Source organism: Salmo salar, chromosome ssa12 (genome assembly GCF_905237065.1).
Source record: "Salmo salar chromosome ssa12, Ssal_v3.1, whole genome shotgun sequence".
Taxonomy (NCBI): Eukaryota; Metazoa; Chordata; class Actinopteri; order Salmoniformes; family Salmonidae; genus Salmo; species Salmo salar.
The window spans coordinates 87479970-87496424 of record NC_059453.1 but is presented as its reverse complement, the minus strand read 5'-3'; the positions used below and the strand labels follow the sequence as shown (position 1 = coordinate 87496424).

The 16455-nt window shown below is 40.4% G+C and overlaps 3 protein-coding genes across 3 annotated transcripts; 2 read left to right on the top strand and 1 right to left on the bottom strand.

Moving 5' to 3' along the window:
• Nucleotides 1-172: 172 nt before the first annotated feature.
• LOC106566069 (adenosine receptor A1-like) lies at nucleotides 173-4075 on the bottom strand. Its single transcript, XM_014133891.2, has 2 exons — nucleotides 3672-4075; nucleotides 173-1786 (listed from the first exon to the last, which is right to left on the bottom strand). Exons 1-2 carry the CDS (start codon nucleotides 4007-4009, stop codon nucleotides 1159-1161), a joined length of 966 nt encoding a protein of 321 aa, XP_013989366.2. The 5' UTR covers nucleotides 4010-4075; the 3' UTR covers nucleotides 173-1158.
• A 5239-nt stretch (nucleotides 4076-9314) lies between these two features.
• On the top strand, nucleotides 9315-11016 carry LOC106566075 (adenosine receptor A1). The gene is made up of 2 exons (XM_014133896.2): nucleotides 9315-9794; nucleotides 9878-11016. The coding sequence occupies exons 1-2, from the start codon at nucleotides 9454-9456 to the stop codon at nucleotides 10455-10457; spliced, it is 921 nt and encodes a 306-aa protein (XP_013989371.1). The 5' UTR covers nucleotides 9315-9453; the 3' UTR covers nucleotides 10458-11016.
• A 2357-nt stretch (nucleotides 11017-13373) lies between these two features.
• LOC106566076 (adenosine receptor A3-like) lies at nucleotides 13374-16146 on the top strand. The gene is made up of 2 exons (XM_014133897.2): nucleotides 13374-14961; nucleotides 15045-16146. Exons 1-2 carry the CDS (start codon nucleotides 14621-14623, stop codon nucleotides 15748-15750), a joined length of 1047 nt encoding a protein of 348 aa, XP_013989372.2. The 5' UTR covers nucleotides 13374-14620; the 3' UTR covers nucleotides 15751-16146.
• Nucleotides 16147-16455: the final 309 nt, after the last annotated feature.

Below are 16455 nucleotides of genomic sequence, written 5' to 3'. Positions count from 1 at the left end.
AAAGGTTAAATAAAGCTATGAAACTGGCCTCTATATTTTACTCTGAATTTTGAAGCAATTCAAGACCTCAGATTGCTCCTATTTTTAGGGCTTCTACTCTTTAGCTTGTACATAAATTATCTTTCTCTTGTATATAATGTCATGTGGATTATAATGTTTTGCATAGACATACCACAACCGTGGACGAAACTACATCTACCGCAGCAATGCTACAAGTATCACAATGACTTGAACACTAAAGCATTACCTAGTTTGCAGTATGTGAATGAAACCGAAAGTATGTAGCTCTAATGGAAAAATACACGATGGTTACGAAGGTCAGTGGAGGTCTGATAGAGTATATCCAGCCATTGTTTCACTCTGGTAGGAACACAATGCGTTCATCTATTGCAATATGCCATATTGCAATAATGTAATACATATCCCACTGCGTACTGCCATCTAGTGTACTTAGACAAGACCAGGGGAACTGTAAAGATGTACTGCTAGTTAATATACATTAATCAATAGACACAATATAATCATGAGCTTCAACATATGTATATTATAACAAATGTAATAGTATGTATTTTACAAATCATTTTGAAATAAAAACTTAACTTCAGAGAGGATTTCCTCATCTCAGAAAATGTATATTTTGATGAAGAAAGAATTTGATGGAGACCTATTTGTATACTTTCTGTGTCACCTGATGGTATAAAGACATTACCACCACAAAATACATTAAACATAAACTTGTGGGAAAAGTTGTGTTAGAACGTTGTGTATGGTTGTGTTGAAAATAACCATAATCCTAAAAAAGTTCATTAGTGAAGTACTCCTTCATTGAGATAGTACATCTTATTTCCAATTCTGGGAAAGCACTGTATACATACAGAAGGTAACAATTACAACTTTTGGATTGAGGAAGTGGCATTTAGACAAAGGAACTGCATCAACAAAATTAAACACCCACTACTCTTTCTATTTTCACCATCAGTTTCATTCGCAAGAAATGGAATTTACTGTGATATGCCAACGCTAAAGTAAAATACTTTGACATTAGCTCTACCTGATCTACACATGCTTATATTAAACTGATAATACAATGCATAAAGACAAATATGAGATATAGACCACATTCTAAATTGCTTTGCATCCCTACAATGACCCTTTCCATCAGTCATTTCTGGCTACCCTAGGGTTACTGCTGGTGTTCTTCTCAGTGGTCTGGTTGTCACCTCGGCACACAAACGTCCTCCATATCCTCAGGTACGCTTCCTGGATCTTGCGGATCTTAAAGGCATAAACGATCGGGTTGACAGCTGAATTGCCATGGGAGAGGAGGATGCCCACATAGAAGGCCTGTTGGGTTATGTTTGATGGGTTACCAAAGTAGGCAACACAGTTCATGAAGTGCAGAGGGAGCCAGCAAAAGGCGAAGAGCACCAGGACCAGAGTCAGGGATCGGGCAAGGCTCCTCTCCTTCCTGAAGTAGGTGTGGGACTGGGCACCGCTACCCGTCCTCCCCTTCAGGTTCTTCCGGATCGTACAGAAGATGTAGCAGTACAGGACAGCCATGATAAGCAACGGTGTGAGGGTGCAGAGGAAGAAATTGAAGTATACGATGTATGACATGGGAATCACAGCCAGGAAACGGCAGATGATGGTGGTTGAGTTCCCTGAGTGACGCAAGGTGTCACGGTTGTACCACCCAAACATGGGTGGGAAGCTCAACATGAAGGCAACAAACCAACATATTGCTACCATCACCCAAGATCTCCTCTCTGTCACTGTCCTCTTGTACCTGTTGAAGCAGAGAATCTGTTCATCTGACATGACAACCTTGATGCTTTCCTTTGTACGCACGCACCCACCTATTTTGTGATACATTCATAATAATAATTACAAAGGGGAAATCCTTTGAGAGAATGTGCTAGGTGATAAATGTAGTGCCCTCCGTAATTATTTGGACAGTAAATATTATTTCGTCTCTAAACTCCAAAAGTTCGGATTTAAAATCAAGCAATGACTATGAGGTTAAAGTGCAGATTATCAGCTTTAATTTGAAAGTATTTTCATCCATATTCATAGAACGCAGTGACGGCATCAAGCTTGTGACTCTACACATTTGTTGGATGCATTTGCTGTGGTTGTATTTCAGATTATTTTGTGCCCAATAGAAATTTATGGTAAATGCTGTTGTAGTGGATTTTTTTACACAGGGACACTCGAAGTCAATCTTTAATTAATCATCCTTTATTTGTCAGCGCGCTGGAGAGGTTCCAACCAACTCAATGCACCATAGCTCTCCTTGGGCAGTCCCAGCAGTTGTCTTATACGGCTATACACAGATAAGTTATATTTGCATGATTTAGCATAATTAATTAATCATTACTGGTTTGTTTCATTCATGTGACCGACCAATACTGGTTCCTAACATGTGACAGACCAATACCTCCCGAGGCTTCTTCTCTCTAAGCTGAGACCTTGAAACTGAGATATCTTTCATTTGTTCTCAAAACAAGGTCTGGGCGAACTGCCAAATTGCAGATACTGATAAGGATTCGTGAAATCAGTCACTTGCATGAACACAGAACAGTACATGAATAGAACACAGAAATTAGTTATCAGAAAAGCACAAACATTAAAATTCCCTTACACTGTATTGTGTCATTTTGGAGTCACTTTCATTGTAATTAAGAATAGAATATGTTTCTAAACAGTTCTATGTTAATGTGAATGCAACCATGATCACAGATAATCCGGAATGAATTGTGAATAATGATGAGCGACAAAGTTACAGAGCATTAATCGAAATTATGGTTTGCCGCTTATCCGCTTGTTTTCCCCTTATGCCATAGTTTGTACATCTCAATAGTCATTAGAAACCACATTTGTCAGCCATATCAGCTAATTTTTTTTAAAAGACAATAAAATGAGGCTGAATGAACTGTTTCACTGCCAGACAAGGCTCTGCTGATAGCCAGGTGCAGCAGTGGTAAGATATTGGGACTGCTGTTGGGTCAGCTTTATGTAGGCCCTAACAGTTTGTGGGCACAGTTTGTCACTGTTAACGTGCAATTCATTTGTTGTTTAGTGTTGTGTTGTGTAGTGGCTTTGCTGGCATGCATTCAACTTTTATTTATTTTTTCCCCCACCAAGATTTACATGCTAAAATTGCAACTGTGTGAGAGGTTAGAATACCATGGGTGTATGATATTTGTGCATCTGTAACTTTCTCACTCAACATTATTCACGATTTATTCAGGATTATTGTAATCATGGTAGTGTCCACATTAATGTAGAAGTACTTAGAAACATATTCTATTCTTATTTACAATAAAGGTAACTCGAAAATGACACAATACATTATCTACCATTCATTTCTATTGGGCACAAAATAATCAGAAACAACCAAAACAAACAGCAAATGCATCCAACAAATGTGTAGTACCTTATTACACATATAAGTGAATGTGTCCCAATACTTTTGGTTCCCTTAAATGGTGGACTATGTACAAAAGGGATGTCATTTCTAAACGGTTCATGAAAATACCCTCAAATGAATGCTGACCGTCAGCACTTTGACCTCGTAATCAATGTTTGATTTCAAACAAAAGAAGAAAAAATGCTTCACTGTAACAATAATTACAGACTATTTACAGTATTTAGGTCAGAAGACAGCTCACCTGAGAGGGATGAAGACTCGTAGATATCGGTCCACAGAGATGGCTAGTAGAAACAGTACAGCCAATGTCAACAAAATTTCCACACAGCTTATGAAGAGACAGACATTGAACGAGATCTTCACTCTTCCATCTACCAGTATAGCCGCTGGCACAGCCACAGAACCTACAAGGAAGTCTGCCACAGCCAGAGAAACCATAAAGCAGAAGGTGGGCTGCCGTAGAGAGCTGCTCAACCACACTGCCGAGATCACTAGCACATTGCCCAGACAGCAGGCAACAGCGATCAGCACCTCCAACACTGTGTAGGCCACCTCTCCTCCAGACATCCTGTCAGCCATTCCGATGGAAGTGTAATATTCTACTGTATTCCACTGAACTATAATCCTGAGGATTTTACAGTAATGTTTCTTGGACCAGTCTGTCGAGAATGTACATTTGCTCACTGAAAAAGTTACAACCCCCTGCAACTTCATGCTTATCTTCCGTTTCCTTTTCAACAAATGCAAAAGGTTTAAACGATATGCACATTGACAAATCTTTAATATAAACCACATTTTAAATTGTCCTGCACCCTAAAATAATATATTTTGAAATATTCTAATAAAATCATGTAAGTATAAACAAATATAAAATGTAATACTTTTCTGTAATAATTATTAAAACAAATGTCATCTTTGTGTATCCTTTATTTCTATACATATACAGTTGAAGTCGGAAGTTTACATACACTTAGGTTGGAGTCATTAAAAGTTGTTTTTCAACCACTCCACAAATTTCTTGTTAACAAACTATAGTTTTGGCAATTCGGTTAGGACATCTACTTTGTGCATGACACAAGTAATTTTTCCAACAATTGTTTACAGACAGATTATTTCACTTACAATTCACTGTTTCACAATTCAAGTGGGTCAGAAGTTTACATACACTAAGTTGACTGTGCCTTTAAACAGCTGGGAAAATTCCAGAAAATGATGTCATGGCTTTAGAAGATTCTTGTAGGCTAATTGACATCATTTGAGTCAATTGGAGGTGTACCTGTGGATGTATTTCAAGGCCTACCTTCAAACTCAGTGTGTCTTTGCTTGACATCATGGGACAATCAAAAGAAATCAGCCAAGACCTCAGAACAAAAATGTAGACCTCCACAAGTCTGGTTCATCGTTGGGAGCAATTTCCAAACGCCTGAAGGTACCACGTTCATCTGTACAAACAATAGTACGCAAGTATAAACACCATGGGACCACACAGCCATCATACCGCTCAGGAAGGAGACGCGTTCTGTCTCCTAGAGATGAACGTACTTTGGTGCGAAAAGTGCAAATCAATCCCAGAACAACAGCAAAGGACCTTGTGAAGATGCTGGAGGAAACAGGTACAAAAGTATCTATATCCACAGTAAAACGAGTCCTATTTCGACATAACCTGAAAGGCCGCTCAGCAAGGAAGAAGCCACTGCTCCAATACCACCATAAAAAAGCCAGACTATGGTTTGCAACTGAACATGGGGAAAAATATGATACTTTTTGGAGAAATGTCCTCTGGTCTGATGAAACAAAAATAGAACTGTTCGACCATAAGGACCACTGTTTAAAGACACTTTATATACACTAATTGGGTATGTAAAAAAGGGGGATGCTTGCAAGAAAAAGAACACCATCCCAATCGTGAAGCACGGGGGTGGCAGCATCATGTTGTGGGGTGCTTTGCTGCAGGAGGGACTGGTGCACTTCACAAAATAGATGGCATCATGAGGATCGGAAAATAACGTGGATATATTGAAGCAACATCTCAAGACATCAGTCAGGAAGTTAAAGCTTGGTTGCAAATGGGTCTTCCAAATGGACAATGACCCCAAGTATACTTACAAAGTTGTTGCAAAATGGCTTAAGGACAACAAAGTAAAGGTATTGGAGTGGGCATCACAAAGCCTTGACCTCAATCCCATAGAAAATGTGTGGGCAGAACTAAAAAAAGCGTGTGCGAGCAAGGAGGCCTACAAACCTGACTCAGTTACACCAGCTTTGTCAGGAGGAATGGGCCAAAATTCACCCAACTTGTTGTGGGAAGCTTGTGGAAGGCTACCCATCGCGTTTGACCCAAGTTAAACAATTTAAAGGCAATGCTGCCAAATACTAATTGGGTGTATGTAAACTTCTGATACAATGGGAATGTGATGAAATAAATAAAAGCTGAAATAAATAATTCTCTCTACTATTATTCTGACATTTCACATCATTGGTGATCCTAACTGACCTAAGACAGGGAATTTTTACTTGGATTAAATGTCAGGAATTGTGAAAAATGAGTTTAAATGTATTTGGCTAAGGTGTATGTAAACTTCCGGCTTCAACTGTATATATTTGTTTTATAAAAAAATGTATTCTGATTTTTCAGGGATGCTGCAGCACCTTCAGCACCCCTACTTATCACAGCTATGCTGGCCACTCACATGAAGCGAATGCAATCTGGAAGAATGGTGTAGCCCAAGTTTTCCCTTAGCATATGATGGCTTTGGTGAACCTACATGGCTGATGGAGATTTGTTTAAGTTACAATCAGAGAGGAAGAGGTAAAGCGAGAGCTTTTACCTGTCCAAAATAAGCCCAATGCGTTTCTATGAGCTTATTTTGGACCTAAGCTTGTTGCCTGCCTTCCTGGCTTTTGTACAAAGACTCCAATTGTTAGGGTTGAGAGATGAGCACCTTGTCATTATATACAGAACTGTTACAATGGAGATTTAGAGAAAATTGACTTCCTGTTTTGTTTGGCTAGGGGTTAGGTTTAGGGGTTGTCAGTGGCGATTTTAGCATATAAATCTTGGTGGAGCAAACTCCCCATTTTTTTGTTTAATGCATGCCAGCAAAACCACAACACTAAACAATACATTAATTGCACTATTACGGTGACAAATGGTGCCCACAACTGTTAGGGTCTACATAAAGCTGTCCCAATAGCTTTCTTTTCAGCACCATGGAGTGAATCCTTTCCACCTCTACGCCTGGCTATCAGCGAAGCAGTCTGGCAGTCTGGCAGCGAAACAGTTCATTCAGCCTCATATACTGCCTTTTTTTTTAAAAATATAGCTGATGTGGCTGACTTTCTTAAAGAAATGTGGTTTCTACTGACAATTGAGATGTACAAACAATGGCATAAGGGGACGACGAGCGCATGAGAGGCAATCACTAATTTCGCTTAAGACATTAATGAGCGAGCTAGGACGGACGTAGTCAATATAACGATTTGTTCAGCACTTTTGAAATATACAGCGACAGAATTTAGAACATGGGCCGTTCTTACAGTATTCTCCCTGTACACCAAGTCAGAACCGTAGGATAAATAAAGGGGGCATGTAAGCAGCCAATGAAAGCTCTTACAATATTCGATAATTACATTTCTTTAAAACTATAGGCTACATGTGCACCACCAAGTCAGAACAGTAGGCTAAGTTATGAAGGCACATGGGCTACTAACGGCTTACTACACAACATACACTTAGGTATACTGTAGAAAAGAAAGTAATATGATCTCCCTGTTAAATTACAGAATTTATGCAGCAGCATAAAATACATTTTTGGACTCACTTTGTTGTGCTGTGCTCACTTTAACAATAAGGTGGCGCAGCGGTTCTTCTGGGAACATTATGTCATCAAACTTTGTCATCAAAGTGGCATTCTCTGGATTTATGGTGCTTTCATGACAACTGGGAACAAGGAAAAAATCAAGGTAGATTCATGACGTCAGTGATCTTCAGGTCTAGAAAGAGGCCAGAGTTCCCTAATTGGAATTTCAAGTTGAATGACCGTTCAAAACTTGTTTCCCAGTCTGAGCTAGATTTATCCCGAGTTACCAGTTGTCTTGAACTCACTGAAGTCTGAGATTTCCCATTCCCGAGTTTCCAGTTGTTTTGAACACGCCAGAAGTCATGCTGGATTGATATCATGGCCAATGTATTCAACCTTTTCTCGCCCATGGTGTGTTGCGAGTGAATGTTTATCCTTTTAAGCTTGGAAAAGAGACCCTTAAACCCAGACTTGGACCACACACCCACTCCACTGACCAGCAGGCTAGTGATTGCTTTGCAAAACTTGCAGTTAGGCACTGATTCCTTCCAAACCACTCATTGTTGAATTTGCGATATCCAACTTGTTGTGTAATGTTTATGTCCAATGGCCGAAGAGCACAGATACATTTTATCTATAAATTCTCTTCATATGACAAGGATTGAAAAGGATTTGCCAGTAGATTGTCGACTTGATTCATGATGATGACTGCTAGCTAGCTAAGATTTTGAAAGTATGATGTTGACATGATCTGTCCAATCAAAGCTGCAGTTGATATAATGTGATTTTATCTTTGGCCAATAACCTTGAGGCTTCTTGGATGGGCACTTCTAATGTAAACCTATGGCTGCACCCAAGGGGCTTACATTTTCGAGCTCTACCTGTCATTTTTGTGGTGACGTAGTGTCCCCATGAGTGACAGAACACTGAGCCAGTCACGGCACAACCAGAGAACATAACTAACCCCTAAGCTCCGTATTTTCCGCTGGCTGCTCCACAACCATAGAAAGCACAGCTAGGCTGAAACACCTACATTTTGGAGCTGCCTTACAAAAGAAAGCAAAAAAGAGACCATGTTTGTATGCAGCTTCATTAAGTCAATATTTTTTTTTACATTGTTTGCAAATGGATATGTGACATATTAATGCCAAAATATCATGCAAAACAGGAATAAAATACAGGCAAAACCTGCCCTGAATGACAGGTCGCCACTAGTTAAGGTTAGGAGTTAGGGGAAGGGTTATTTAATGCTAAAGTTGTCTGTGATGAGATTCAAACAAGCAACTTTTGGCTTGCTAGACGTTCGCGTTATACGCCCAACCACCCTCATTTAGTTTTAGCCTTAAGTAACCCTCTGTCTTATGTAACCATACCAAACATAATATATCATAGTAATTTGAGTGTTCGGATTTACATTTACAATGTTATGTCTAGTCTATGAGACCAGGCTGGATTTTGAAGTAGCATGGTTTTCTAAGTTAAAAGCAAAAAGAAAATATTATGGAAGTGAAACATTTGAACTGAATTGTGGGACAGTGTTAAAAATGGTGATTGAACTTGATTACTGAAACAATGATGATTGAAAACCATGCCTTAAAATACATGTTGAAACTGACCTTTTTGTTGTCTGCCTCTGCCTTTACTGTTCCTACTTATCTCAGACATAACACCTGTCACTTTCCACATTGTGACATGTACACCATTCACAGAAGCAAGTGTATTTTTTAGCATCCTTCCTATAAAGCTACAGGAAATGTGTACAACACGACCACAGCTCAACACGACCACAGCTGAACATGTTTCTGCAGCCAACATAAAAAAGTCCTGTACCATCTCTCAGATTTGAAGATGGAAACACCTTGCCTCGTATTACCAAATTTTTATGCAAGATAAGGCTTCATCTGAGAGGAACAGAAATGTTTTAGCTGTGGTAGCATTGTAGATGTTTCAGATTTACTACAAGTCTATTTATGGTATATTGAAACTCTTTTATACACAGTCTCCTCCTACTAGCAGTGTAGGATAAGTGAGATACCACAACTCCGCCTATCACCAACCTATAGCAGGCAAGTGGGGGCTGTGACATTTCAATAAACCTTTTCAATAACCAAGTGAACATCCTCGAGCCTACAGGAACAAGAAATGTGCTGGCAAATCTCCAGGGGTATAGAATACAGCACACAGTGTTAAGGACAGTAATTGCCAATATTAAACTTCCATTGGATGGCCGACAGGATGTCTGGAGGAGAGGTGGCCTACACAGTGTTGGAAGTGCTGATCGCTGTTGCGTGCTGTCTGGGAAATGTGCTGGTGATCTGGGCAGTGTGGTCGAGCAGCAACCTCCGGCAGCCCACCTTCTGTTTTTTGGTTTCTCTGGCTGCAGCTGACTTCCTTGTAGGTTCTGTAGCTGTGCCGCTGGCTGTGCTGGTGGATGGACGGGTGTACACCTCGTTCAATGTATGTCTCTTCATAAGCTGTGTGGTCGTCATGTTGACAATAACTTCCGTCATGTCTCTGCTAGCCATCTCTGTGGACAGATTCCTACGCGTCTTCATCCCTTTCAGGTGAGCCTGCATGCATATACAGTACATACACAGTTTAAAAAAATGGTTGTCATGTCAGATTAACAGATTCTCTGCTTCAACAGGTACAAGAGGACAGTGACAGAGAGGAGATCTTGGGTGGTGGTGGCAATATGTTGGTTTGTTGCCTTCATGTTGAGCTTCCCACCCATGTTTGGGTGGTACAACCGTGACACCTTGTCTCACTCAGGGAACTCAACCACCATCATCTGCCGTTTCCTGGATGTGATTCCCATGTCATACTTGGTTTACTTTGCATTCTTCCTCTGCACCCTCACTCCGTTGCTTGTGATGGCTGTCCTATACTGCTACATCTTCTGTAGCATCCAGAGGAACATGAGAGAGAAGGTGGGGAGCGGTGCCAAGTCCCACACCTATTTCAGGAAGGAGAGGAGCCTTGCCCGATCCCTGGCTCTGGTCCTGGTGCTCTTCGCCTTTTGCTGGCTCCCTCTGGACATCATGAACTGTGTTGCCTACTTTGGTAACCCATCAGACATACCCCAACAGGCCTTCTATATGGGCATCCTCCTCTCCCATGGCAATTCAGCTGTCAACCCCATTGTTTATGCCCTTAAGATCCGCAAGATCCAGGAAGCGTACCTGAGGATCTGGAGGAAGTTCTTTGTGTGTCGAGGTGACAAGTAGGGCTCTCAGAGCAACCAGACCACTGAAAACAATATTAGCAGCAACCCTAACAGTGCGGCCAGAAATACTGATGCAGATGCTATCAGTGTTGTGAAAATCGACACAGTTGAAGGTACAGAATGTTAATAGTGTAGGAAGACAACAGAAATGATAGTCGCTTAGCTTTTTATCTTTGGCAAAGTGCATCAAGACCTAAGAACCTTTATAAAAAGGGAAAACTACTGCCAGGGTGTCATATACATTGGCATATTTTTACATTTCACATTTGTTGATTAAAACTGAGGGTTAAAAATACACAGAGAAGGTTGCAAGGATGTCAAGTAAGAGGGCTCTTACAGGTTTCATTTTACTCATCCATTTCCTGTTTAAAGACTCTCATTTCTGAAATGTACTGAATTTGAAATGTTTTTTTTTTTTTACTGTATGATCAAGTTGGCCAGAAATGGAAATAACATGATTTATTTGGCAGTTTCCAATAAATATGTAGATGTGTAATCTGAAAACGTAAATATGAATTGGGCATATGAAACAAGGAAATACAAACTGCAATCTCATTCAATGATTTGTCTGCTTCAGCAATAAATGATAAGACTAATTTAGCAGACAGTCAAAAATATAATAAAATAATCTGTAAACCCCATGGGACTAAAGCTGTAACGATCGTCTGAAAGAGGGGACCAAGATGCAGCGTGGTTAGTGCTCATCATTAAATTTATTTACTGAGAACACTTTAGACAAAATAACAAAACGACCAACAGTTCCGTCAGGTGCAAAACACTAAACAGAAATAACTACCCACAAAACCCCAAAGGAAAACAGGCTACCTAAGTATGGCACTCAATCAGCGACAACGATGTACAGCTGTCCCTGATTGAGAGCCATACCAGGCCAAAACAAAGAAATACAAAAACATAGAAAAAAGGACATAGAATGCCCACCCAAATCACACCCTGACCAAACCTAAATAGAGACATAAAAAGGCTCTCAGGTCAGGGCGTTACAAAAGCAGTTTTTTTTTGTTGGGACTAAAGCAGGATTTTTTGTTCTTTAAAAAGAGAAGAAGTAAAAAAAAATTGATATTAAGGATCGTTGTGTCAAAACATAGGCCTCTTATTAAGCTATGATGCGAAAACAATAGAATCTTCCACAGAAGTTGTGTGGTTGATAATGCAGTAGAGCTCGTGCTGCTTCTAGTCTTCTGAAATCCTACTGGTATTACATTTTCAATGCCATTGTTTTATTGCTGGCTCCCTCAGAACCGAAATACATTATATATGTTAACTCACTGTTTTTCACATTTTACCATTGGAACACATTCATCCATTCTACGACCCTCTTCTCTGTGTCGATGTGCATTACCGGTAATGGGATCTCTTCACCACAGCCACTTAATCCCCTGAGGAACCTGACCTGGAGAACCTCTGCATGGTACTGTACTAATTCATTACTTCTATTCATAGTGTTGGTTACAGTCTCAGAGGTGTATTCACTGGCCAGTGGTTTTCTGTTGCAAAACATACCCAGAAGTCAAAACTCTAGCAGACAGATAGGGCTCAACCAGCACCCGAGCACCTGTCCTTCTGCCCTCCTATTAAAATATGAACTCGCAGCTCAGTAGATGTTTTTAATTTTATGATTTACTTTGGTAATATTCAATAGAATTGGATAGTTAGAATTTTTCACATTTCATGTCAAAATCATGTTAAAGTAACTTTTAGACACTTTAGAATGATCTGGATATAAATCCACCCCCAAAATATTTTTCGGGGATATTGACTTGCAGTGGTTTTTGGACACAATTCTAAAAACATAGCGTTTGAAGACAGTGGACAATAGCTCGTCCTCATACAGTATATTACAATAAACCTTTCTACCACAATAGAATGATTTAGGGCCTGTACTGGCTATGCCAAGTCAATCTAGAGAGGGTAATGTAGAATAGAGTACTACAATCTTATATCCAGAGACAGAGAGCTGTAGGCTAGAATACGATGGACCGGTTCATTTGTGTGAGGTTAGGTTCTGGAACAAGGGTTAGGTTATAGGGATAGTTCACCAAAATTCCGATATTAGCATTTTTTGTGCTTCATGTCCAAATGATCTATAAGCAATTTTATTGAGGTACACAATACATTTGAGATACTTTAGGATGATTTGGACATGAAGCTCCAAAAAATTCTAATATCGGTACCAAAGTTAGCATTTGGAAACAGTGGCCAGGGGTGTGGTCAGTGTGACAGAATGGTGTGCAATGTTCAATTCAACAGAAATTGTACTGTATTGAACTACCAGTTGAAAAATGCTGTGATTATGATTGCACAGAGGGCGATTACCGTATGATGTGCTGCACGAGTTTTGCGATTTCAATTGGTTACACCCATATTGGTCATGCCACGCCCACCAAATTGGAGCAAACGTACCTCAAAGGCTATCGAAGGACACTGTGGACCAATTTGGAGAAAAGTGTTATTCAGCACAAATTGTCAAGCAAAATGAACGCACCCCAGGTAAACGAAAGCAAATCATGGATTGCTGTCATACCTTGTCTATAGACTGCTTACAGGGTAAGGAAAACCAAAATGTCATTTTGTAATTATCATTCAACAAATCATTAACTATGACTCAATCACAGTGCTAGGATTACTGGTGATACATGTTTTGTTCACAGTGGTCTGGTTGCTCTGGTTGTCATCTCAACTGTTTTGTTTGGGTGGGTGCAAAGCTACAGATGGCTATAACGGTCCTCTAATATAGGACTAGCAAAGGTATATATATAATATATATATATATATATATATATATATATATATATATATATTTATTTATATTAATGTTTTTTATCCTGATTTTTCAGGCGGTGCAGCAGCACCCTCAGCACCCCTACTTCTCGCGGCTATGCTGACAGCCCACAGGAAGCGAATGCAATCCGGAATGATGGTGGATCCCAAGTTTGCCAGAGCATGTGATGGCATTGGTGAGCCCACATGGCTAATGGAGATTTGTTTGAGTTACAATCAGAGAGGAAGAGGCGAAGCAAGAGCTTTCATCTGTGCAAAATAAGCCCAATGCATTTTTATGGGCTTATTTTGGACCTAAGCTTGTCGTCTGCCTTCCCAGCTTTAGGAGAAAGACACCAATTGTTAGGGTTGAGACATGAGCACCTCGTCATTATATACAGATCTGTTACAATGGAGATTTAGAGAAAATGAACGCCTGCCACTTCCTATGCCCCTTGTTTTGTTTGGTTAGGGGTTAAGTTAAAGGGTTAAGAGTAGGGTTAGGAGAAAGGTTTAGGGTAAGGGTTAGCTAACATGCTAAGTAGTTGTAGTTGCTAAAATGCTAAAGTTGTTTGTGATGAGATTCAAACACGCAACCTTAGGCTTGCAAGATGTTCGCGTTATACGCCGACCCCGACCAACCACCCTCCTTTAGTTTTTGCCTTAAGTAACTCTCTTTCTTATGTAACCATACCAAACATAATATATTGGATATCCATTTGCTATGTTACGTCTAGTCTATGAGACCAGGCTGGATTTTGAAGTAGCATGGTTTTCTAAGTTAAAAGCAAAAATAAAATAATTTAAGGAAGTGAAACATTTGAACTGAATTGTGGGACAGCGTTAAAAATGGTGATTGAACTTGATTACTGAAACGGTGATGATTGAAAACCATGGCCTATAATACATTTTGTTGTCTGCCTTTGCCTTCACTGTGCCTGCTCATCCCAGACATAACACCTGTCACTTTCCACATTGTGACATGCATACCATTCACAGAGGAAAGTGTATTTTTGAGCATCCTTACTCTAAAGCCAAAGGAAATGTGTACAACTCGACCACAGCTAAACATGTTTCTGTAGCCAACATAAATGTTAAGATTGCGACACCTTGCCTCTTATTACCAAATGTTCAAGATAAGGCTTCAACTGAGAGGAACAAACTAGTTTATACACAGTCTCCTCCTACTTGCAGTGTAGGATAAGTGAGATACCACAACACCACTTATCACCAACCTATAGCAGGCAAGTGGGGGCTGTGACATTTCAATAAACCTTTTCAATAACCAAGTGAACATCCTCGAGCCTACAGGAAAAGCTCCAGGGGTATAGAATAGGGCACACTTAGTGTTAAGTACAGTAATTGCCAATATTAAACTTCCATTGGATGGCTGACAGGATGTCTGGAGGAGAGGTGGCCTACACAGTGTTGGAAGTGCTGATCGCTGTTGCGTGCTGTCTGGGAAATGTGCTGGTGATCTGGGCAGTGTGGTCGAGCAGCAACCTCCGGCAGCCCACCTTCTGTTTTTTGGTTTCTCTGGCTGCAGCTGACTTCCTTGTAGGTTCTGTAGCTGTGCCGCTGGCTGTGCTGGTGGATGGACGGGTGTACACCTCGTTCAATGTATGTCTCTTCATAAGCTGTGTGGTCGTCATGTTGACAATGACTTCGGTCATGTCTCTGCTAGCCATCTCTGTGGACAGATTCCTACGTGTCTTCATCGCTCTCAGGTGAGCGTGCATGCATATACAGTACATACACAGTTTAAAAAAATGGTTGTCATGTCAGATGAACAGATTCTCTGCTTCAACAGGTACAAGAGGACAGTGACAGAGAGGAAATCTTGGGTGGTGGTGGCAATATGTTGGTTTGTTGCCTTCATGTTGAGCTTCCCACCCATGTTTGGGTGGTACAACCGTGACACCTTGTCTCACTCAGGGAACTCAACCACCATCATCTGCCGTTTCCTGGATGTGATTCCCCTGTCATACCTGGTTTACTTTTTCTTCTTCCTCTGCACCCTCACTCCGTTGCTTATCATGGCTGTCCTGTACTGCTACATCTTCTGTATCATACAAAAGAACCTGAGAGAGAGCGTGGGGAGCGGTACCAAGTCCCACACCTACTTCACGAAGGAGAGGAGCCTTGCCCGATCCCTGGCTCTGGTCCTGGTGCTCTTCGCTTTTTGCTGGCTCCCTCTGGACATCATGAACTGTGTTGCCTACTTTGGTAACCCATCAGACATACCCCAACAGGCCTTCTATATGGGCATCCTCCTCTCCCATGGCAATTCAGCTGTCAACCCAATTGTTTATGCCCTTAAGATCCGCAAGATCCAGGAAGCGTACCTGAGGATCTGGAGGAAGTTCTTTGTGTGTCGAGGTGGCAGTCAGGGCTCTCAGAGCAACCAGACCACTGAAAACATTATCAGCAGCAACCCTAACAGTGCAGACAGAAATATTGATGGAAATGCTATCCGTGTTATGAAAATTGACACAGTTGAAGGTACAGCATGTTAATAGTGTAGGAAGACAATAAAAGTGATAGTCGCTTAGCTTTTTATCTTTGGCAAAGTGCATCAAGACCTAAGAACCTGTATAAAAAGGGAAAACTACTGCTAGGATGCCACATTGACATATTTTTATATTTGGCATTTGTTGAAAAAAACTGAAGGGTAAAAATAGACAGAGGAAGTTTCAAGGAAGTCAAGTAAGTGGGCTCTTACAGGTTTCATTTTACTCTTATCAATTTCCTGTTTAAAGACTCTTGTTTCTTGAATGTACTGAATTTTGATGTAGTGATTACATTGCCCAGAAATGGAAATAACATGCACTATTTGCCAGTTATCCCCAAAAATTGTAGGAAAAGAAATTGCACTCTTTCAATGATTTGTCTGCTTCTGCAATAAATGTTTATATTGAGTTGAGTGATAGTGGCCAGGGATCTGGGTCATTGTTGAGTAATATTCCACCATGTTCCTGTACAGATGCCAAAAGTTTCTACCCACAATATCTGGGAGTCACAAGCGCATCAATATTTACGCTTCTCCTATAGGACATATTTGTCAGTGCTATTCGAGTTTCTTGGGACATCCCTACCCTAAACCCTAACCTTAACCCTTACTTTAACCATTTTAAATGTCAATTTCAATGAGGTAGGCACGTCCCAAGGATCCCGGATTGCATGGACATATTGCTGATTTATCCTTCTACTCTACTTCATTG